A 24163-nucleotide genomic window follows, 5' to 3' on the forward strand; every position below is an offset into this window, starting at 1 on the left:
TATCTGCCATATCTCGCTCTCATTGGCTGTTGAAGTTTATGGTTGAACCATGGCCAACCTGGTTCAACTGGATTTCAAGTGGTTTTGAGGTTCATTTTACACCAACATGACCTTATGCTCACAATCATGATCATTACCAGGTAATGGCAAGAATACAGTGCCTTGCAAAAGTATTCACCCCCCTTGGCGGTTTTTGCCTATTTTGTTGCCTGTAATTTAAATTAATTTTTATTTGGATTTCATGTAATGGATATACACAAAATAGTCCAAATTGGTGAGGTGAAATGAAAGAGAAAAAAACTGTTTCAAAAACGGAAAAGTGGTGAGTGCATATGTATTCACCCCTTTTGCTATGAAGCCCCTAAATAAGATCTGGTGCAACCAATTACCTTCAGAAGTTACATAATTCATTAAAGTCCACCTGTGTGCAATCTAAGTGTCACATAATCTCACACCTGTTCTGAAAGGCCCCAGAGTCTGTAACACCACTAAGCAAGTGGCACCATGAAGACCAAGGAGCTCTCCAAACAGGTCAGAGACAAAGTTCAGGGTTGGGTTATAAAAAAATATCTGAAACTTTGAACATCCCACAGAGCACAATTAAATCCATTATTAAAAAATTGAAAGAATATGGCACCACAACAAACTTGCCAAGAGAGGGCCGCAAACCAAAACTCACAGACTAGGCAGGGAGAGCATTAATCAGAGAGGCAACAAAGAGACCAAAGATAACTGAAGGAGCTGCAAAGCTCCACAGCAGAGACTGGAGTATCTGTCCATAGTATCTGACCACTTTAAGCCGTACACTTCACAGAGCTGGGCTTTACGGAAGAGTGGCCAGAAAAAAGCCATTGCTTCAAGAAAAAAGTAAGCGAACACGTTTGGTGTTTGCCAAAAGGCATGTGGGAGACTCCCCAATTATATGGAAGGTATTCTGGTCAGATGAGACTAAAATGTAGCTTTTTGGCCATTAAGGAAAACGCTATGTCTGGCACAAACTCAACACCTCTTATCACCCCATAACATGGTATAAAATGATACAATCCCCCCCCCCAAAAAAAAAATCTATTTAAATTCCAGGCTGTAAGGCAACAAAATAGGGAAAATGCCAAGGGGGGTGAATACTTTCGCAAGGCACTGTAACTAAGTTTGTGTACTCTGTGTTTGTGTTGGTTTGCTTTAAAGCTTCTTACCCAGATTCATTGTGTGACAGAAGTCCTGCTGAAATTGTTTTAGAACATGCCCTGAAAACGGAAACGAATGAGAGAATGAGATTAAGAGTTGAAGAGAAGTCATTCTGACAAAAACATACTGCATGTCAGGGTTCCCCAACTGGCAGCCCCGGGCAGTGATTTTATTCGCCTTTTATTTGATCTCTGAGTAACAAAAGAATACACTTTTTGACAATTATTTTTAAGTGGTTGGACATAATACTGTAAAAACAACAGCAAATCAGCTCCAATTGATTTATTTTGGAAATCTGTTCCCAAGTATTCCCACGCATAATAGAGAGAGATATGTGATGGTATACAAATGTAAGTAAGGTTTGAAATGATTGTTTTAGTCAAATATACAGAACCAGTCAAAAGTTTGGACACATACTCATTCAAGGGGTTTTCTTTATTTTGTACTATTTTCTACATTGTAGAATAATAGTGAAGACGTCAAAACTATGAAATAACACATATGGAATCATGTAGTAACCAAAAATGTGTGAAACAAATCAAAATATATCTTAGTTTCTAGTAGTCACCCTTTGCACACTCTTGGCATTCTCTCAACCAGCTTCACCTGGAATGCTTTTCAGTTTTGAAGGAGTTCCCACATATGCTGAGCACTTGTTGGCTGATTTTCCTTCACTCTGCAGTCCAACTCATCCCAAACCATCTCAATTGGGTTGAGGTCGGGTGATTGTGGAGGCCAGATCATCTGATGCAGCACATATTTGGTTACTACATGATTCCATATGTGTTATTTCATAGTTTGTCTTCAATATTAGTCTAGAATGTAGAAAATAGTAAAAACAAAAAAACTCTTAAAATGAGTAGGTGTGTCCAAACTTTTGACTGGTACTGTATCTGCTGGGCTTCTTGCGGTACATTCTTAGTCTACAAATGATTTGTAAATATGTTCTGTCCCCCTGACCATCCATTCAAGAAAGAAATCCGCCCGCGGCTGTTTTTAGTTGATGGTCCCTGCTGCATGTTCTACTAGGACCTTATAACCATAGCTAAGATTCAGTGTGTCTGTTGTTAAAGGGATAGTTCCCCCAAATTACACAATTTTCCTTACCCTATACGCAGTCTATTGACCAAGTCCATGCTTTGGTTTTGTTTATCTGGCCACTGCCATAGACTGCTTATAAAGGTAAGGAAACCAATATAACAGTTTATAATTTGGTGAACTTTCCATTTAATGTTTTTATGACTTGTTTTGGTAACTTAGTCTTCCTGAATATCAAATAATTTCATGATTCCCATGATCAAGTTCCTTGTCACTATTTTATTTGATTCATTTAATTGTAATAAGTTGGTACATGATTTAATTATTTGTTATTCTCTAGAACCCTGGCTATTGTTTTCTGTTGATTAGATTTTTTTTTTAAGTATCTTAATTTCTCTTTTCAAAGCCAAATTCTGATTCATGGAATAAGGTTGTTTGGGATATGGGCAATTTATATTTTTGTTTGTAAAACAAACTATTCTACTGTGTCAGGCATTTGAGTGCATTTGAAACCTCGATTTTTCCTAAGACCAGCTTTGTGCCAAGATTTTATGCTCCATCTACGGTATGTCTCTTTCGTCCCAAATAGCACCCTATCCCCTATATAGTGCACTGCTTTTGACCAGAATCCTATGGGCCCTGATCAAAAGTAGTGCGCTATTCAGGGAATAGGGTGCCATTTTATACCTGTATCAATTCTTATGTAATTAATTAGCCTGGATCCAGATCTGTTGGTACATTTTGCCAATCCCTATGGGCATTGACATGGCAAGATGGCACAAAAAGATCCAGGACCCAGGCTAGCTTATTTTTTTACCTCTTCTGCACATATTCCCTGTATGGATGATTGCATTCTCTGCTCATTTGTCTGAGTGGTATTCGAACTCATTACCTCAACACTTATCTGGGCAACTAAGTGTGCACATTCTTTAATGATTATTTTGGACAGTCATTGATATTATGCTCATTTTAATGTACTGTATCGAATATAGGTATGTCTTGTCGGTATGACCAGGTTTATTCAAAAACCCAAACAGTCATTCCCACAACAATGTTATGCCGTTCATCATCCTAAGACCATTGCAATAAATGGAAAGGTGTTATTTTCCCATTCATCGTCAAAATCATCAAGTTCTTTTCATCAATAAAATTATTTAAATACATTGACCTGTTTGAAAATCTAATTATTATTTTCTGTACAATCAATTACGTTCCCTTTTAGATCCCTTTTTACAACAGCAGTTGTCACAAAGTGCTTATACAAAAACCAAGCCTAAAAGAAGTGGGTTCTCTTTAAAAACTCTTATGTACTCCTGACTGTTTCCCCTAGGTACAGATCTAGAATCAGCTATCCCTTCCTCCAATCCTGTCCTTAACCATTAGTGAAATAAAATACTAAACTGACTTGAAGCATCCCAATTGTCCACAAGAGGGCAGTGTTGTTCCATTTACAAGCACATGTGCATAATGTTGAGCCTAGGGCTCTGCCTTTGGTAGTTCATCTTATTCCTTCCTTTCTCTATTGGCTAACACAACTCAAACCGGTTAAACAGGCCCATCTAGTCAAGAGTATCATCACCCTTCACAGATGTATGCAACAGAGTTATTTGAAATGTACCCTAATAAACACCTTTGAAACTTCACATACTGAACATTTGAACAGGCCACTCAATGTACTGTACCTACTCTAGGAAAGTATAGGGGCTCTATTACATCTGGATCGACAAAGCATTACAGTACTACTGCTGTTGTTTTGGAGATTCTAGAACATGCATATCATGACGATAAATGTGGACCGCCGGACATGTAGTCTGCCACATGTCTAACCTTGAATTCCATCTAGCCAATGTGCCACACCTGTCCAATCCTTCCATCATAGTCTAGAACAGTGGCTCCCAAACTGTGGGTCGGGACTAACTTTTGGGTTGCGGCGGGGGGGTGCGGATGGGTCACGGGATGACACTTATGCATTGTTACACAGTCAATTCCTTAAGACCTCACACTCTAATCTACATTCAGTTACATGCTTTGAGGAAGAGGGTATCATTAATAAATTAACTCAGGGGTCTGAGCATGTTTTTTCACCACTCAACCGTTATGTTGGGTCGCGACTCAATTGGTGGGTCACAAAGCAAGAGTTTGGGAATCCCCCTGGTCTACGCTAGGGGTTGTTTCTGGACCAAAGGCTATAAACGAAAGGACAACCCAGCCAGACCACACCACTCTTCATTTGACCTTCGACCATAAAGAACCAGGTGGAAGTAAAGAGGCTGATTAGTCTTATCGTCTCACCTCCTCGAAGACAACCCAGAGGAGACGCAACACAGTGTGGACTGGGAGAGGTCAGTTGGTCAGTAGGGGAAAGGGAAACATCAACAACACGGGTTGCATCCTTATTGGCACACCCTTGTCCCTGTTTTGGTGTACAACTTTTAACCGCGGCCCTCAAATGCTGAAGACTGGCTGAGACTGGGCGAGGTAGTTAGGCGTGTGGCCCCTGGTCTGCTGCTTTTGATATATTCGTCACCTGTCAGACCGACACACTAAACTACAATCACAGTTTATCCTGTACAACATGATTATCAGACTCAATCTAAACCAGGGGTACTCAACTCTTACCCTCCAAGGTCCAAAGAATGCTTGTTTTCCGTTCTACCTGAATTAATTGCAAACACCTGGTCTCCCAGGTCTAAATCAGTCCCTAATTAGACGGGAACAATGAAACATTGCAGTGGATCTGGCTTCGAGGTCCAGAGTTTGAGGGATCTAAACCAGTCAATCCTTCATTTCACTCAACACCAGAGAAGGGAACAGTACAGAGGCTCTAATTGGCTGAAGCATGTTGAGAGGGAGCAGTACAGACGTTCTGATTGGCCAAAGCATGCCGAGAGAGAACAGTACAGACACTCTTGAGGCCTGTTGTTGCCGTGGAGCTCTGAGGTAAGGAAGGTGTGAGCGGAGACTGTATGACACCCCACTCATTTTGGAGGTCTCACTGCCCCAAAAATTCTGGGCGTGCGGGAGGGGACAAGGAGACCAGAGCCAACTGTCCCCTCTCTCGCATGAACATGCCAGATATTGGGCGCATTCCTCTGCCGAGGCGTTGTTGATGCCTGCAAGCTCTTACAACCCCAGTTAGGTATTTTACATATCAGCTAACCTGTCAGCAATCTGTCAGTCGATGACGTCTGAGCAGTGGGACGTGACCAATATGAAGGAGCTGTGAGTTCACGCGGGGAAAGCGTGCTCACGCAAAAGAGGAAATGCCCACTTACACAGACAGGAACCTTGAAGAAAAAATGTCCGATGGCAAACGGCCTGAGTAAACTCTTATTTATCAACAATAAACAATTGCCAAATGCCATTTATTAGACAAACCACCCAATTTTTACTGTTATTGTAACAGGAACGATACGACAGAGACTGAATACCAGTGTACTGACACTGGAAGTTCACACTGACACCATGCACTTACCTGCCAAGTTTGGCCACAAGCTCATTTATGTCGTGTGGAGTGTTGCTGTTCGTTTGGGGTGGGTCTGCATCTATACGAGTAGGTGTTACGCAACTAGTGATGCAGTGTGTGAGCCAAGAGTCTTGATCGGTCACTTGAAGACATTTCCACCCTTTGTATTACGTCATACCAAAGTCCTATCCTACAAATCGGGTTTGAGGCATTACCGAGGTATCTTTTGGACAACCGGGGATAACCAGTACCACCAAAGTGTCTCACCTTTTAGCCAGGTACATTTCTATGGCAACGAATCCTTCCCAACTAACTTGCTCCATTGGTGGGCCAACTCCCTTTATCCTGAATGAAGTGTCTGAGCTGCGAGTTGGGGACAAATTTAATCAGATGCCCTCCCTCTCGCATAGATTGTGTCATAATAATTCAGAAGTATTTGTTTTGTGTCCCCCTTTCTGGAAATGTATTGCATCTCAGCAAACGGCATCACCAATAGGTGCATAAATACATCACGATACTACAGCAGAGAACGCGTGGATACCTTCCGTAATTCAGTTTGGAAATTCTGGGAGGGGTTGACCAGTTATTTATTCAATTGACTTATACTGGTGTCAGTGGTGGCTGCTGAGGAGAGGACGGCTCATAATAATGGCTTGAATGGAGTCATGGAATGGTATCAAACACATCAACGATTTGGTTTCCATGTGGAGGATACCATTCCATCGACCCCTTTCCATCCACTATTATGCGCAGTCCTCCCCCCTCAGCAGCCTCCACTGACTGGTGGGAAAGAATGATTTCTGGGATCTGGTGGATTTGTAAAGATGAATTCTGTATCGGCAGCTTGATGTTAAGAGCTGGTGAGTCAGGTCAGTGGCAATTCTCTCGCCAAGAACAGCGCTGCCATGTTCTTGAGATTAACTCCACTACTGCACAGTAAAACTTGTGTATGACTTAATACAATGATTTAAATAAGATTAGGGGGAAAAGGTACTTGTGTACAAGGATGGCATGGCGATACTAAAATAAAGACGGCACTTCTAAAAGCCTCTCACACACCATATCTACGGACAAAAAAACACAACTGCATTTTATTGATGGCAATTTGAATGCAGAGAAAAACCGTGACGAGATCCTGAGGCCCGTTGTCGTGCCATTTATCCGCCGCCATCACCTCATGTTTCAGCATGATAATGTACGGGCCCCATGTCACACTGTGTACACAATTCCCGGAATCTGAAAATGTCTCTATTCTTCCATGGCCTGCATACTCACCAGATATGTCACTATTGAGCATGTTTGGGATGCTCTGGATCGATGTGTACGACAGCGTGTTCCAGTTCCCGACAATATCCAGCAACTTTGGACAGCATTCCACAGGCCACAACTCTATGCCGAAGGAGATGTCACGCTGCATAAGGCAAATGGCGGTCACACCAGCTACTGACTGGTTTTCTGATCCACACCCCTACTTTAGAAATGGTTTATATTTTTGAGTAGTATGCCCCTCAGGAGTATTATCACATCTTCAGGATCACGAGATCTGGCTAACTATTTGACTTGGTAAACAATGACCTTCCCCTGCAGTACAATGTTAAAGGTGCAATCTGGGATTGGAGTGGTTCCATTTCACCTTTTACAAACAATGAGGCGGTGAGCGACTGCTGTTTGAATCCCGTATTGCCCCTTTAAGGATGCTGCTACAACCACGTAAAGGAACTTTACTAAAAGCATGAGCAGTCCATTATTTCCAAAACGTGGTCATTTTATTTACAGTTCAAGTCAGTCACATGCAAAAAAAAAAAAACATTATGAATAAAACAGAATTAGCAAAAGAAATGCATTCATTACTTTGTCTTTCCAAAATGGCAATTAAATATACAAAAATAGAGCTTACAAATACTGTACAGCAAATTTCTTCAAAAATATTCTGCTGCAGAATTCTTAATTTTATAAACAATGTTATATCACAGGGTAGGATGGGTAGACCCCCCCCAATGAGGATGGGGTAGGGTTCACCCATCAAGGGAAGAAAGTGTGGGCTGGTGGATAAAGTGGGAGGTTGGGGTAAGATGGTGGGGTAGGTTGACCCATTGAGAGAAGGTGGTGGTGGCTATTGGACATAGTGGGAGGTTGGGATAAAGTGGGGTAGGGGCGAGACAGGGGATGTACTTAAAGGGAGAGAAGGGGGGGGGGGAGGTGCACTACAAGAACTATACACTGAATAAATGCACACCATACACAACATTGAGAGTTTTCAGTGAGGCAGTGACGTGTTAGAGGCCCAAGTGGCCAATTACACAGCTTTGACCTTGAGGCCTGGCCCACAAAATGGCTGCCAACAGCTAGGTATACAAAAGATGGTTGACTCAGGCCGTTTACCATTGAATAGAATGTCTACTTAAGGGGATGGCTCTACTGAAGACACCAATGCGATAGCAGCTTGGTCTGGTCTACTTAGTTCATTTGGCTTCCATTGAAACAGAAGAAAAATGAGGGAGCAGGATGTCCCACTTCCTCTTCTGTTCCTCTTCTGTCTCTGGGTATACTTTCTGAGATAGAAGCACCTTATAGAAAGGACACACGATAAGGGGCCCGTTATTACGTCATTTGGTTGCTGTGTTGACAAAGAGCCTCGCTCTCGTCTCAGTCATTCATGATATTGAAGCAAGTACATCATAGTCCATTTAATATTACAGCCCAATGGCCTGGCGTTCTCTGGAACAGTGCTGACGTCCATGGAGATTACAGTAGGGTGAGTCATCACTAAATTCATCAACCGTCCAAACTCCCAATGTCTTTCAAATAGATTTGGCCTGGTACCTTGTGCAGTAATAACTAGTAGACGACAGGTGATTATTCACATTATTCCTTCCTCTTGCGTAAGGGCCTATAACTGCCTGCTGTTCTGGCACTTGACCGTGGCTACTTTCCAGGACTCGGAGAGAGAACCTAGAACCATGTTGTCTGGCCCGAGAAGCGTGGGGGAAGGATTAGGGAGTTACACAGGAAGAAATGATGGGTTTCTCTTCTGATCTTCAACTCTCATTTGAAAGAAAACATTACAAAATGGCTGGCATTGTTACAATTCTCGGATGGGCAAATGGCAGTTGTAAGTGCGCAGATGCAGTGTTTTCAATGGAAGAATTATCGGTGCACAATGCCCAACCCCTCACAGTAAAAAGTGTTTATGCAGTATGCCTTCCTACCAACACTGCTACTACTCTATGTACAATTACAATGGTAAAATTGGTTGCAGGTGCCAATTCATCGCATGCTTTCACATGATCGGTGTCTCCCAGTCCTCTGTCATATCTCCTCTAAACCGTCAACTCGGAGACAACCACACGTAGTAGAGGATGAAGCTTCAAGCCTGGCCGTGTTTCCTGTTGGCTACGGGTTACAATATAGGAGTCTTAAGGGAATAAGAAAGTGGTGGGGCTTGTTGTCAAAAGATAACTTTGGACCAGTCAAACGTGGGAGTTTTGAGATGGATATCAGAGTTGAAGTCTCTTCGTACAAAGGAGGTGTTATATACTTCTATTTGAGTGATATACTGAAAGGGTGACACCTCCATTGGTTCCTGCGAGGCAAATGTGTGTGTGTAGCCACACAGCAGAACCAAGAAGAGTCAAACGGGTACCGAAGCGGCCCGCACATGCTAGCAACGGCGGGCTCCTTCAATAAAAAGGTTATGGTTTTTCTCATTCCACATTCAGCCAGATTATTGTCTCTTCAAACAAATGGCCAAAATGAACACACATCGTAAGTAAAAGCACAAGTTAAAAAAAATATCATAATCGAAATTGTCATCCTCCTCAAATACAATAGATATTATTGGGTGGGGCGGAGGAGACATTGTTTCTGATATTGGCGGCAACATGTTCAACTATTCATTTCACCAGCTAGCTACAGTAGGCTAACGTTCCTCTCGGTTGTTGTTCGAAAGTGAAGCCAATGGACACAGTCAATTTCGTTGGGTGGTTGATGACTCGGTGGTCTTAACACTTCAAAAATGGAAGACAGTTCATAGAATGACTAGAATTCTAAGAATACCATTCCATTTGTAAGAGACACAAGCACAGTGGTTCTGGAGCTGGGCCTGATGCTCAGCACTGAAAACGCCGGGTTCCTGAAAAGTTACAAACACTTAAGGAGGGAAGAACGAACCTGTTAGGACAGACCAGGCTGCCTTATAAATAAAGTTGTATTGAACGGCATTATTATGACCCATCACCTAGATCTAGTCTGTGACCTTTGACACAAGCTGACCCCTGACCTATGGGACACTATCCCCCTCTGTTCCAAACTATCACACAGCACTTTTACTACAGTGATCCCACAAAAGGTGGTGGAACAAAGCACAAGGGTAGAGGGGTTGGTGTGCGTGTGTGTGTGTGTGTGTAGCGGTGAACAAAACACCAGTGTGTAGAGAGCGATTGGGGAAAGCGCTAGAATGAGCCTGCTAAAACACTGCTATTCTCTACGACTGCTGACCAGGGCCTATACCAGCTCAATGACATCTACTGGGAACGTACGTATGTGTGTTGACCGATATGCTGAGTGCTGCCAGGATTTGAACTAGATGCTTAGCCTACATCCCTCATAGCCTAATTAGATCAATGCTAAGCTAAAGCTAAATAGCGTTTAGTAATTACTAAATCACAGAAGCAGCTTTGAATCGTTGACTGAATTGAGAATGAAGTGAATCTCCGGGTGCTCCTGTTACGACATCAGTAAGGGCTCGCAAACAAGAGACGGGGTTTGTTGCTTAGTTTGCATAGTGTCACAGCTTGATACATTTCAGCAAGCCGTTCACGCTCCAAGGCCGTGCTGTGTAGCCCTGTAGCGTTCACTACCATCATTCTGTGTCAAAAGTTGGAAATGCAATGAACTGAGCAAACTTGTCTGGTTTTATACGTTTAATGTATAGCAGTCAAAATGCAACAATGCCTTAGTGCAGGGTTTCTTAAACTATGGGTCGGGACCCAAAGTGGGCTCTGGGCATGTGAGAATATAATCACACCCTATTTCTTCTTCATTTGAGTTGTTGGAGGGCCATTTGGGTCAGGGGAGGATGATCAAGTTCTAATTTGGGGCTCAAACTAGAAAAGTTTAAGAACCCCCCTGCCTCAGTGGACCAGTATTTGTTCTAGGTTTCATAAAGATTAGCCTATAGAATATATGATTCTAGACATGATCACGTCGGAGACCATATGGAATATAATTCATCTCGTCATTATATGATGTACTCTTGTTCACTATTTAGTGTGTAGATTGGGATAGTTGTTTTAGACTTACATCAGGCTAAACCTCATTCAAACTCAAACCAGAGGACAGCAAGAGAGGGATGTATTTTTAAACATAGAAAACCAAAAGAGGAGTCTTCCAACTATGTGTTTTCATAGCGCTCCGTTGCCACAAGCTGAATGAGTAATGCTTTGGGAGCGCTGCGGGCTGGGTTCTTATGTAACAAGAACAGAGGCATATGATTGGATGTTAGCTCTAGGGGTGCCATGGGCTCGGGGTGTTGGGTTACTCTTACTTCCCTGGTCGCTCGTCCACAGGAAGTGACTGAGGCCAGGACCCCTCCACAGTTGGGAGTGTGTATCTGGGTAATTCTACTATTTTAATTTGAGTCGACCCTTATAAAAACCTTGGAGTGAAAAATCTTTCAATGAAAATACGACCTCTGCATTGTTGCGTTTTAACAATTAGTTCACAAACAGAATAGTAACGTTTTTTTTCTGTAATGACAGATGCAGACCGTGAAAGTGGCCACAGAAAAGCCTTGTGGTAAAAAAAAGTCTGTCCCAAATAGTGCACTTTTTAGAGAATAGGGTACCATTTGGGAACGCAGACGCTGAGGTGTGCAGTGAGTAAGAAACTGTACAACCTTCATATGCAAGAGGGGACGCAGAGTCGGATGCACCGGTGAATCACATCCTAGTCACAACCCCACATTCGAACCTATTGCTCTCTTAATTCACATTAAGTTGTTTAAACACCAAGTACTGAGGTTGGGGTGACCCTCCCTTCATAAACACACCTCCAATATCCTTTTTTGCATGTGTGAGTGAGAGGGAGGATCAGGCCACAGAATTCTGCAGTTCCTTGAGCATCCCAAAGTCAATTCATTTGGAGGCTACTGTCCCTTTAAGATAGTATTGGCCCCCTCCCAAAAAAAGAAATCTTCACTCAACTATAAAATTAACTCATGTGGCTCTGTATGTACACACAAAAAAAGTTAATCGTAATAATAAAATAACCTTGTTGCTACTACAACCTCCTCACAAGCAATTTAAGTTTGAGTAAAATGTTTAAAGTGCTTGTAGAAAAAAAAAAAAAAAATACAAGTTTAGTCGTTAAAAAGAAAACGAAACGATGAAGCCATTTTCATATCAACGTGTGGTAGTTGTTGGTTTTTATGTCTCTTATTCGTCACGCGCTGGTGTCCCCAGAAAAGTGCTTTGGTTGTGAAACGGTCAGAATAGTGACCACGGCTGTGTCCACAAGAAAAAATGTAATTGTCAATAAAAAGAACCGTAATTATATATATATAAAAAAATCATTATGTGAATCCACCAAAGCAGAGAGATGAGAGGAGGAGAGGCAGCAGACTCACTTCTTCGTCGCCGTGAGTCCCTGTCCGCATCGTAACACTGTTGAGTTCCTCCATCGTCTGTCCTGTCTTTTAATCATATATAACGCCTCGATCGCACCTACAGAGTCATTGCGCAAAATGGTGCACAGCATCATCTGGATATGTGTGCAACAAATTTCAGCATTCCCCTTCTGCTACCATTTCTGTCAAGCCGCCTACGCATACAATTTGATGCAGCATCGAACGTATGCAAGGTAAACACAGCGTTCCATTGGAAATGAATGTACTTCTGGTGTACCAAAAATGCAATGATGCTGTCGGTGTGATCGAGGCATAAGTGTACCTGTACATGTGTATGTAGTCGTGTGTGTGTGTGTGTGTGTGTGTGTGTGCACTGCGGTTTGCGCTACACCAGATTTTCCACGCCTGGCAGGTGCTGCTGTATGGGCACGGTGACGTCGATGGTGACGCCCGCCTGTTGGGCGAGCTGCAGAACAGGCATGTTGCACAGCGGGCACACCTTCCTCACCTCCAGCCACTTAATGAGGCACCTGCCAGAGAGAGACAGGGGTGGGCGGAGGAGGGAGGAAGTAAGGACAGGGAGAGAGAGGATGGGGAGGGAGAGAGAGAGAAACAAGATGGTTAATCTTTAGGGTCATATAGCAGACGCTCTTATCCAGAGCGAATTACAGGAGCAATTATGGCTAAGTGCCTTGCTCAAGGGGCACATCGTCAGATTTTTCTCCTAGTCGGCTCAGGGAGTCAAACCAGCAACCTTTTAGTTACTAACCCAACTCCCTTAAGCCCTAGGCTTAAATCATCACTTGCAAATGTGGGTGACACCAACATCGACTAGACGCGTGTGTTTCTAGTGTTGTCTATCTAAACACTAGCCCTCTCAGTTCAGGTCTGACTGCTGCATCCAGCTGATCGATTGCTGACTGCTCACAAAGAGCTAGCACTAGAAGACCAGGGGGCTTATTCCACAGGGCAGACTGTTCCGCATAGCAGCTAGAAATAGCTCAGTCATTCTCCAATGTGTGTGTTCCCCACATGTTCAGCCCTACTGAATAAGGATGCTCTGTGCTATGCATTGTTAACTGAACAGAGAGTGAGTCAGTACAGTAGGTTGATGGGGCCTAGACTAGGGGGCGCCTCCCAAATGGCACGGTATACTGTGCACTAAATAGGGAACAGGGTGCAAAAACATCTGCACTAAATAGGGAATAGAGTGCCATTTGGGACGCTAAACGGGAGCTTTTGCCCATCACTCAGTCAGAAGTGGGTGGGGGCGGCGTGGCGTGTTCGTCGCTACTGAATTATTTACAGTGGGGCTGGCAGTTCTATTTTGGTACACTCTGGACCCACAGGGGTGGGAAGGGATTCACACATAGGAGTGAAGGGGGAGAGGGACTGTGCCACTGTGCTTCCTTCTCACGGTCCCCTACTAGAGGGGTGCATATGAGGGGGACAGAGGGAGGCGGGGGTAGTTCATAAATCTTCTGCTCTCTAGCACCATCTAGTTCTCTGCACTGTCCCAGAGGGCCACACACAATCAGTGGTGTGTTGACATGCAAGTCAGTGTGTTGTGATTGAGTGGGCCCCGCCCCTGCTCCTGACATGTGGTATAAACTCGGCCAAGACTCGACGTAAACAGCCCAATTTAAATTGTCATGCCGGGGTGGGGGGGAGTAATTTGGCCCCAGGTTGCTCTCGGTCGGTCGTTTCCTTTCCCTGTAATCGCTCTCTCTTCATCGCATTCACCCCCCCCCCCTCTACTTTCACGGATTTCTTCAGTCTCGCTCTCTGTTATCGTGTGTCGGGTTACTTTACTTGGAGGGGTGGGTACTGTAGATAACGGTGAAGAAATGGTAGTAAGGGGACCATCACTTTTGCAGCCGAATCATAACATGTTTGACTTGGTGTGAGGAGGGGTCCGGTCCACATTGCCCCTCAACAGAAGTTACTGTTATTGTGCAACTGGGGCCGAGTCTGGAAGACAGCCTAGGATTAGCTGGGCCAGGCCCCATCCACAGGCTCTGTGTACAGTGTGTTGGAATCAGCCAGTCCTCTGGCGCACTTACTTCCTGTGAAAGGCGTGTTTGCACGGGCAAATCCCCAGCTCGTCTTTCTGTTTGAACTCCTCCAAGCACACCGCACATATCTGTTGACACAGACAGAGAGAGAAGGGCAGGGGCGGGGGGGACAGGGTTAGCAAGGCAGCAAAACAACCACAGCTACTGTAGTTTATTGAGAGATTGAGAGAGAAAACAGAACGTAAACAGCCAACCACTGCTGCTGTCCTGTAGAAAAGGGATGCAACCAAAACAGCACCTTATTCCCTATATAGTGTACTACCCATAGCGCACTGCTTTTGGCCAAAGCCCTATGTTGGGAATATGGTGCTATTTGGGATGCAGGCAAGGCCTCGTTATCCTTGTCGAGGACATTTGTCGTTCAGCAGTACAAATATACAAACGGAAACACACCGAGGTTGTAACTTGTCTTTCAGCTTTACAAAAAGACTACATGAACAGAGACTGAGGAAGTGTGTATATTGTGCTTTAGCGACATTCCTTCGCACACATAATTCATTTGAGTTGAGCATCTTATTTCATAGCGAGTTGGGCTGTTCTCCTCTCGCTCACTCAAACAGTACTGCAGACCCTCAAGTTGAGTTGGTTCGAACACAGAGGTCAACTGCTGTACTCCGGTCGTTGGTGCCACCACGGTCGGCTCAACTGAGCAACTAAAAACAAGCATGCTCTGTGGGTAAATAATCACTCATGGGTTGGACTCTAGATAGAAAATCAAACATGGACTCAAAACTGACCTCCAAAAAACGACCGAATAGACTTGACCCACTGAGGGGAAGTGCTCATGGGCCTATTTTAAGACCTGTTTTTTTTTTTTTTAGTTAAAACACTTGACAACGACACCATTTCCCAAATCTACAAAGACTTCACAGATGACAGATAGAGGAAGCACACCCAGTCGTTTCCTGGAATGTAGCTTCGAGATAGCGGGTTTTGTATGTACCGTTATGCTAACGCATCCAGGATGACAGACGTCAGTATCTCAAACTAAAACATGTATTTTGTTCTCTTTCTGCAGGTGGAGCGAGAGATAGCCATTCTGAAGCTCATAGAGCACCCTCACGTTTTAAAGTTGCACGACGTCTACGAGAACAAGAAATATTTGTAAGTGTCCTTTCCAAAAACTATTTGGTTCACTGAAGCGCTGTAACAAATGTGCTTCCCTTAAACTGTTAAATTGCATATTTGGAGAAGCACCAATGCATAGCAACACTGTCCACTGTCCAGTTCACACTAGCTAATAATGGTTCTCTTTCAAAGCTATTAAGTAAAGTGTTGTCACTTTGCCCGCTAGCAGCTTTAGCATATATCAGATGGTTGTACAGCCATATGGTGAGGTAAACCCTTTTTAATGTAACTCTCGTGTACTTCCGGGTTGGAGCGAGCGGTCGCATTCGCACTTCGGCCGCAGGTTGTATAACTTTTCATTACATTTCATTACATTTCACTATAGTACAACGGTTTGATTTGTCTAATCTTAGCAATTTCTTCTTAGCTAGCTACATAGCCGTCTTTGTATCAAAGATAATTGCGTAATTATCGTATTTCGTCGTCCTAACGCAGTCTACACTGCTATCTGCCCAGCAGCTAGCCAGCTAGCTAACGTCCACCGTCTATCGAATAGCAGCACTAAAAACTATTACACTCAACTGAATGACCTGATTAGTGTAGTGTTAGCTAGCTACATAGTTGTGTTTGCTGTCTTCGTATCCAAGATAATTGTGTAGTTTAGAGTGTGTAGTTTTAGAGTGATTATCTTAATTTACCGAGGTTAGCTAGCCAGCTATTTGTCGTCCTTAACGTAGGAGACACTGCTAGCTAGCCAACAGCTAGCCAACTTTCTCACTCAACAACCAGGTCGCATCCCGCTTCGCTCCACAGGTAGTATCACATTTTCATTTCATTTCATTACAGTACAACGGTTTGATTTGTTTGATCGTAGCTAGCTACATAGCTAGCTACATAGCCGTCTTTGTATCAAAGATAATTGTGTAGTTTAGAGCGATTTTCTAGGTTAGCTAGCCAGCTATTGTCGTTCTTTTAACGCAACGTAACGTAATCAACACTGCTAGCTAGCCAGCTAGCCCCCGAATAGCAGCACTGTCGAAACTATCACACCCAACGGAACAACTTGATTAGTGTAGTGTCAACAACGCAGCCACTGCCAGCTAGCCTACAAAGTCAACAACGCAGCCACTGCCAGCTAGCCTACTTCAGCAGTACTGTATCATTTTAATCATTTTAGTCAATAAGATTCTTGCTACGTAAGCTTAACTTTCTGAACATTCGAGACGTGTAGTCCACTTGTCATTCAATCTCCTTTGCATTAGCGTAGCCTCTTCTGTAGCCTGTCAACTATGTGTCTGTCTATCCCTGTTCTCTCCTCTCTGCACAGACCATACAAACGCTCCACACCGCGTGGCCGCGGCCACCCTAATCTGGTGGTCCCAGCGCGCACGACCCACGTGGAGTTCCAGGTCTCCGGTAGCCTCTGGAACTGCCGATCTGCGGCCAACAAGGCAGAGTTCATCTCAGCCTATGCCTCCCTCCAGTCCCTCGACTTCTTGGCACTGACGGAAACATGGATCACCACAGATAACACTGCTACTCCTACTGCTCTCTCTTCGTCCGCCCACGTGTTCTCGCACACCCCGAGAGCTTCTGGTCAGCGGGGTGGTGGCACCGGGATCCTCATCTCTCCCAAGTGGTCATTCTCTCTTTCTCCCCTTACCCATCTGTCTATTGCCTCCTTTGAATTCCATGCTGTCACAGTTACCAGCCCTTTCAAGCTTAACATCCTTATTATTTATCGCCCTCCAGGTTCCCTCGGAGAGTTCATCAATGAGCTTGATGCCTTGATAAGCTCCTTTCCTGAGGACAGCTCACCTCTCACAGTTCTGGGCGACTTTAACCTCCCCACGTCTACCTTTGACTCATTCCTCTCTGCCTCCTTCTTTCCACTCCTCTCCTCTTTTGACCTCACCCTCTCACCTTCCCCCCCTACTCACAAGGCAGGCAATACACTCGACCTCATCTTTACTAGATGCTGTTCTTCCACTAACCTCATTGCAACTCCCCTCAAAGTCTCCGACCACTACCTTGTATCCTTTTTTGGTATCGCGCCTGTCCCAACCTTCGCTCTCTCTCCCCCGCTACCCTCTCCTCTTCCATCCTATCATCTCTTCCCTCTGCTCAAACCTTCTCCAACCTATCTCCTGATTCTGCCTCCTCAACCCTCCTCTCCTCCCTTTCTGCATCCTTTGACTCTCTATGTCCCCTATCCTCCAGGCCGGCTCGGTCCTCCCCTCCCGCTCCGTGGCTCGACGACTCATTGCGAGCTCACAGAACAGGGCTCCGGGCAGCCGAGCGGAAATGGAGGAAAACTCGCCTCCCTGCGGACCTGGCATCCTTTCACTCCCTCTCTACATTTTCCTCTTCTGTCTCTGCTGCTAAAGCCACTTTCTACCACTCTAAATTCCAAGCATCTGCCTCTAACCCTAGGGAAGCTCTTTGCCACCTTCTCCTCCCTCCTGAATCCTCCTCCCCCTCCCCCTCCTCCGCAGATGACTTCGTCAACCATTTTGAAAAGAAGGTCGACGACATCCGATCCTCGTTTGCTAAGTCAAACGACACCGCTGGTTCTGCTCACACTGCCCTACCCTGTGCTCTGACCTCTTTCTCCCCCTCTCTCCAGATGAAATCTCGTCTTGTGACGGCCGGGCCGCCCAACAACCTGCCCGCTTGACCCTATCCTCCTCTCTTCTCCAGACCATTTCCGGAGACCTTCTCCCTTACCTCACCTCGCTCATCAACTCATCCCTGACCGCTGGCTACGTCCCTTCTGTCTTCAAGAGAGCGAGAGTTGCACCCCTTCTGAAAAAACCTACACTCGATCCCTCCGATGTCAACAACTACAGACCAGTATCCCTTCTTTCTTTTCTCTCCAAAACTCTTGAACGTGCCGTCCTTGGCCAGCTCTCCCGCTATCTCTCTCAGAATGACCTTCTTGATCCAAATCAGTCAGGTTTCAAGACTAGTCATTCAACTGAGACTGCTCTTCTCTGTATCACGGAGGCGCTCCGCACTGCCAAAGCTAACTCTCTCTCCTCTGCTCTCATCCTTCTAGACCTATCGGCTGCCTTCGATACTGTGAACCATCAGATCCTCCTCTCCACCCTCTCCGAGTTGGGCATCTCCGGCGCGGCCCACGCTTGATTGCGTCCTACCTGACAGGTCGCTCCTACCAGGTGGCGTGGCGAGAATCTGTCTCCTCACCACGTGCTCACCACTGGTGTCCCCAGGGCTCTGTTCTAGGCCCTCTCCTATTCTCGCTATACACCAAGTAACTTGGCTCTGTCATAACCTCACATGGTCTCTCCTATCATTGCTATGCAGACGACACACAATTAATCTTCTCCTTTCCCCCTTCTGACGACCAGGTGGCGAATCATATCTCTGCTTGTCTGGCAGACATATCAGTGTGGATGACGGATCATCACCTCAAGCTGAACCTCGGCAAGACGGAGCTGCTCTTCCTCCCGGGGAAGGACTGCCCGTTCCATGATCTCGCCATCACGGTTGACAACTCCATTGTGTCCTCCTCCCAGAGCGCTAAGAACCTTGGCGTGATCCTGGACAACACCCTGTCGTTCTCAAATAACATCAAGGCGGTGGCCCGTTCCTGTAGGTTCATGCTCTACAACATCCGCAGAGTACGACCCTGCCTCACACAGGAAGCGGCGCAGGTCCTAATCCAGGCACTTGTCATCTCCCGTCTGGATTACTGCAACTCGCTGTTGGCTGGGCTCCCTGCCTGTGCCATTAAACCCCTACAGCTCATCCAGAACGCCGCAGCCCGTCTGGTGTTCAACCTTCCCAAGTTCTCTCACGTCACCCCGCTCCTCCGCTCTCTCCACTGGCTTCCAGTTGAAGCTCGCATCCGCTACAAGACCATGGTGCTTGCCTACGGAGCTGTGAGGGGAACGGCACCTCAGTACCTCCAGGCTCTGATCAGGCCCTACACCCAAACAAGGGCACTGCGTTCATCCACCTCTGGCCTGCTCGCCTCCCTACCACTGAGGAAGTACAGTTCCCGCGCAGCCCAGTCAAAACTGTTCGCTGCTCTGGCCCCCCAATAGTGGAACAAACTCCCTCACGACGCCAGGACAGCGGAGTCAATCACCACCTTCCGGAGACACCTGAAACCCCACCTCTTTAAGGAATACCTAGGATAGGATAAAGTAATCCTTCTCACCCCCTTAAAAGATTTAGATGCACTATTGTAAAGTGGCAGTTCCACTGGATGTCATAAGGTGAACGCACCAATTTGTAAGTCGCTCTGGATAAGAGCGTCTGCTAAATGACTTAAATGTAAATGTAAATGGGCATAGCCAGAGGAGGGAGCGTCAACACGCCTTGATATATCATTTGTACACTGCTGGGCCTATATTGACTAATCGTCTCAGAGTGCTGATCTAGGATCAGTTAGTTTGGCCTTTCAAATCATAATGAATAAGACTACATGGACATGGGGACCTGATCCTAGATCAGCACTCCTACTAGATGCTTTATGAGTTATGGGCCCTGAAGCCCAGAGAAATGTCGACGATATAAGCAATCACCTCGATATACCACTTCTCCTGCCAGACCCCAATATGTGATTTCTCAGGCCTAGAAAGAGTGGTGACACACCTCGAGATAAGACTCCTCGGGCAGGAGAAAGAAGCCTCTCCCTCAAACAGTAGAATGCTTTAATTCAACTGTGATGTTATAGAGGGAGCATTCTGGAGAGTGGAAACAGAAAAGGCCTCTGTACCTGGAGGGTTGTAGAAAGTAAACTTACGTAACACACACACACACACACACACACACACACACAGAGGGGCATGATGGATTCATCATAGCCGTCTGACTAAATCCAGAAATTACACACTGTACACGCCACTGAGACGCACGCACATCTACTAATAGCCAGCATCATACACATACACACACACACACACACACACACACACACACACACACACACACACACAATGATGTTGATTGCACCCTCAAAGTTATACAAGCCATTAAAAACCAGTTGAAATTAAATCTGGTAGGGGTCTCCTCAGCCCAAACCAGTCTGACCCAGCTAGGTGAGGGTGTCAGCCCAGGCAGCTCGGCAAATAAACTAGCTTTACTGGTCTTAGTTAGGCCTATAGCCTAGTTTGGCCAAGCTGAAGCAAATACTTTCTATGTAGTAAGACAAGAGAACACCACTCATGGAGCGAGAGGGACACTTGACTGGGTATTTAAAGTCACTTTTTGTGGCGGGCTGGATTCAATCAATCCTGCTTTAGCAATATTGATGCAGGGATCGTTGTTTACAAAAACTACTGTATGCGCAGTGCACGTACACAGGCCTTATTCGGAAAACCTGTAAGCATTCAGGAGAAATTAGGCTATGCATCAGTCTCATGGCACCCTATATAGTGCACTACATTTGACTAGAGCCTCGTGGACCCTGGTCAAAAGTAGTGCACGGAGGAGGGAATAGGGTGCCATTTGGGACGCAGCCTGTTTGTACAGCAGTGCATGCTCGATTGAACAGCGTGCTGAGAGGCAGTGGTTGGTGTGTGTGTGTGACAATGTGTTGACAATGACTGGGAGCTAGAGAGGCTGAGGTAGTGCGTTTATGGCTGCCTGATGAAGCACTAGTCCTACTGTCACAATTGTTTTCTGTGTGGGCGGCGAGAAGAAGAGTGTGGCTTGTGTGTGTGTCGCGTTCTGTAATGAAGCATTTAACCCACTGTCACAATAGGACTGTGTGGACTGGGAGATCGGAGTGTGTGTGTGTGTGTCTGTCTGTGGACACAATGGAGAAGGTACAAGACAACGCTGCTGACAGAGGCAGGATGGAGACCGGCAGACTGGATAGAGCTCATCTACTCACTAGCTTGCCAGTGCTGCTGTACACACACTCCATTCACGGACCTATCGGCACTATTGTGTGTGTATACATTACTGCCAGTGATGGTTCCACAACGTTCATGGTGAATCATCCTTGTAACTCCAGCTCTAACCAGACAAGGCTAGTAATGTTGTAGCCCAGACATTGAAATCGAAACATTACCACTGCATCATTAAGTGCGTCACTATATCCAAGGGTACTTTCAATCCATATCAGTACAATGCATGACATCTTGTCTTGGGACAACGGCCCAGGAGGCTCACTACACAGTGACGCAAATTACTAGGTCAAATTCAAGGACGCGTGTAACATTCCCTCAATACAGAAGAACTGCTAGTGCTGTTAGAGTTGGATAGAGGGCACATCTTTGCAAATAGAGTTTTATAGAGGACACGCTTGCCACAAATCCTATGTGCCCATCTTTTTACCTGCGGCCATTTGGCTACAGTATTACGTCGTGGCAGGACCTACTTTGGAGTGCTACACTTCAAGGACAAAAGGCATACTTCTCCCCCCTTTTAAAAAATACTGAATTAACACTTAGTTTAACTTAATATAATAAATCAATTTAGCCTCAAATAAATAATCAAACATGTTCAATTTGGTTTAAATAATGCAAAAACAAAGTGTTGGAGAAGAAAGTAAAAATGCAGTATGTGCCATGTAAAAAAGCTAATGTTTAAGTTCCTTGCTCAGAACATGAGTCTTCAATATTCCCAGGTAAGACGTTTTAGGTTATAGTTAATATAGTAATTATAGGACTCTCTCTATACCATTTGTATTTCATATCCCTTTGACTATTGGATGTTCTTATAAGCACTTCAGTATTGCCAGTGTAACAGTATAGCTTCCGTCCCTCTCCTCGCTCCTACCTGGGCTCGAACCAGGAACACATCGACAACAGCCACCCTCAAAGCATCGTTACCCATTGCTCCACAAAAGCCGTGGCCCTTGCAGTACAAGGGGAACAACTACTTCAAGGTCTCAGAGCGAGTGACGTCACCGATTGAAACGCTATTAGCACGCACCCCGCTAACTAATCTCAGGAGTTGACAGGCTTGAAGACATAAACAGCTCAATGCTTGAAGCACATCGAAGAGCTGCTGGCAAATGCACAAAAGTGTTGTTTGAATGAATGCTTACAAGCCTGCAGCTGCCTACCACCGCTCAGACAGACTGCTCTATCAAATATGAAATCATATACTTAATTATAACATAACACACAGAAATACGAGCGTTAGATCATTAATATGGTCAAATCCGGAAACTATCATTTTGAAAACAAAACGGTTTATTCTTTCAGTGAAATACGGAACTGTTCCATATTTTATCGAACGGGTGGCATAAATATTCCTGTTACATTGCACAACCTTCAATGTTATGTCATAATTACATAAAATTCTGGCAAATTAGTTTGCAACGAGCCAGGCAGCCCAAACTGTTGCATATACCCTGACTCTGCGTGCAATGAACGCAAGATAAGTGGCACAATTTCCATAGTTAATATTGCCTGCTAACCTGGATTTCGTTTAGTAAAATATACTTCTGTGTATTGATTTTAAGAAAGGCATTGACGTTTATGGTTAGGTACATTCGTGTAACGATTGTGCTTTTTCTCGCAAATGTGCTTTTGTTAAATCATCCCCCGTTTGGCGAAGTTGGCTGTCTGTGTTAGGAATAAATAGTCTTCACACAGTTCGCAACGAGCCAGGTGGCCCAAACTGCTGCATATACCCTGACTCTGTTGCACAGAACGCAAGATAAGTGACAATTCACCTAGTTAAAATAAATTCATGTTAGCAGGCAATTTTAACTAAATATGCATGTTTTAAAATATTTACTTGTGTATTGATTTTAAGAAAGGCGTTGATGTTTATGGTTAGGTACACATTGGTGCAACGAAAGTGCTTTTTTCACGAATGCGCTTGTTAAATCACCCGTTTGGCGAAGTAGGCTATGATTAATTGATAAATTAACAGGCATCGCATCAATTATATGCAACGCAGGACAAGCTAGATAAATTAGTAATATCATCAACCATGTGTAGTTAACTAGTGATTATGTTAAGATTGATTGTTTTTTATAAGATACGTTTAATGCTAGCTAGCACCTTACCTTGGCTCCTTGCTGCATTCGCATAACAGGTAGTCAGCCTGCCACGCAGTCTCCTCACAGAGTGCAATGTAATCGGCCATGATCGGTGTCCCAAAATGCAGATTACCGATTATTATGAAAACTTGAAAATCGGCCCTAATTAAATCGGCCATTCCGATTAATCGGTCGACCTCTATTCAGGACATAGGGACACTGGAGATGGCAGCAATCACATGACTATTTATGAGACTCCTGATCTCTCGCTCTCTTTATCTGTCGCCGTGGGGAAAAAAAATCCCGACCACTCCAACCACCGGAAAACATTTTTATGAGAAAAAAATGGTCACTCCACTCAAGGAGAGAGGGGGGGCGAGATTGAGGGGGAAAGGGAGAAAGAGCACTCACGATAGACTCAGCACCCACGATGTCAAACTATCTGATGCTATGTAACTGCTATGTTAAAATAAACTCCATCGCATCGTAAACAAGTTGTCGCTTTTGATACAAGATGTACAGCAGTTATACAGTAATAATAAGTACTAGGCTATTTCGTGTCTCTTTTACTTCTGCTTCCAGCTCAGCCCATATCGATAAAGCGTCTCAGTAGGAGTGCTGATCTAGTATCAGGTTTGCCTTTTAGATCATAATGAATACAAATATATGGACAGAGGGAACCTGATCGGTTAACTGAACTGAAATATTGCTTAAATGGTCAGCTGCTCGATTAA

General features: G+C 44.7%; 1 protein-coding gene across 2 annotated transcripts in view; it reads right to left on the minus strand.

The window, feature by feature from the left end:
• Nucleotides 1-10593: 10593 nt before the first annotated feature.
• rnf24 (ring finger protein 24) overlaps nt 10594-24163 on the minus strand; it is a 61434-nt gene continuing 47864 nt past the window's right edge. For both annotated transcript variants that reach the window (XM_029687384.2, XM_065004062.1), the window contains 2 exons: nt 14378-14457; nt 10594-12844 (listed from right to left, as the gene is read on the minus strand). In XM_029687384.2, the coding sequence (XP_029543244.1) occupies nt 12700-12844; nt 14378-14457 (225 nt within the window). In that variant the 3' untranslated portion in view covers nt 10594-12699. The remainder of the gene's footprint in view (nt 12845-14377; nt 14458-24163) is intronic.

This window comes from Oncorhynchus nerka, linkage group LG18, assembly GCF_034236695.1.
Source record: "Oncorhynchus nerka isolate Pitt River linkage group LG18, Oner_Uvic_2.0, whole genome shotgun sequence".
Taxonomy (NCBI): Eukaryota; Metazoa; Chordata; class Actinopteri; order Salmoniformes; family Salmonidae; genus Oncorhynchus; species Oncorhynchus nerka.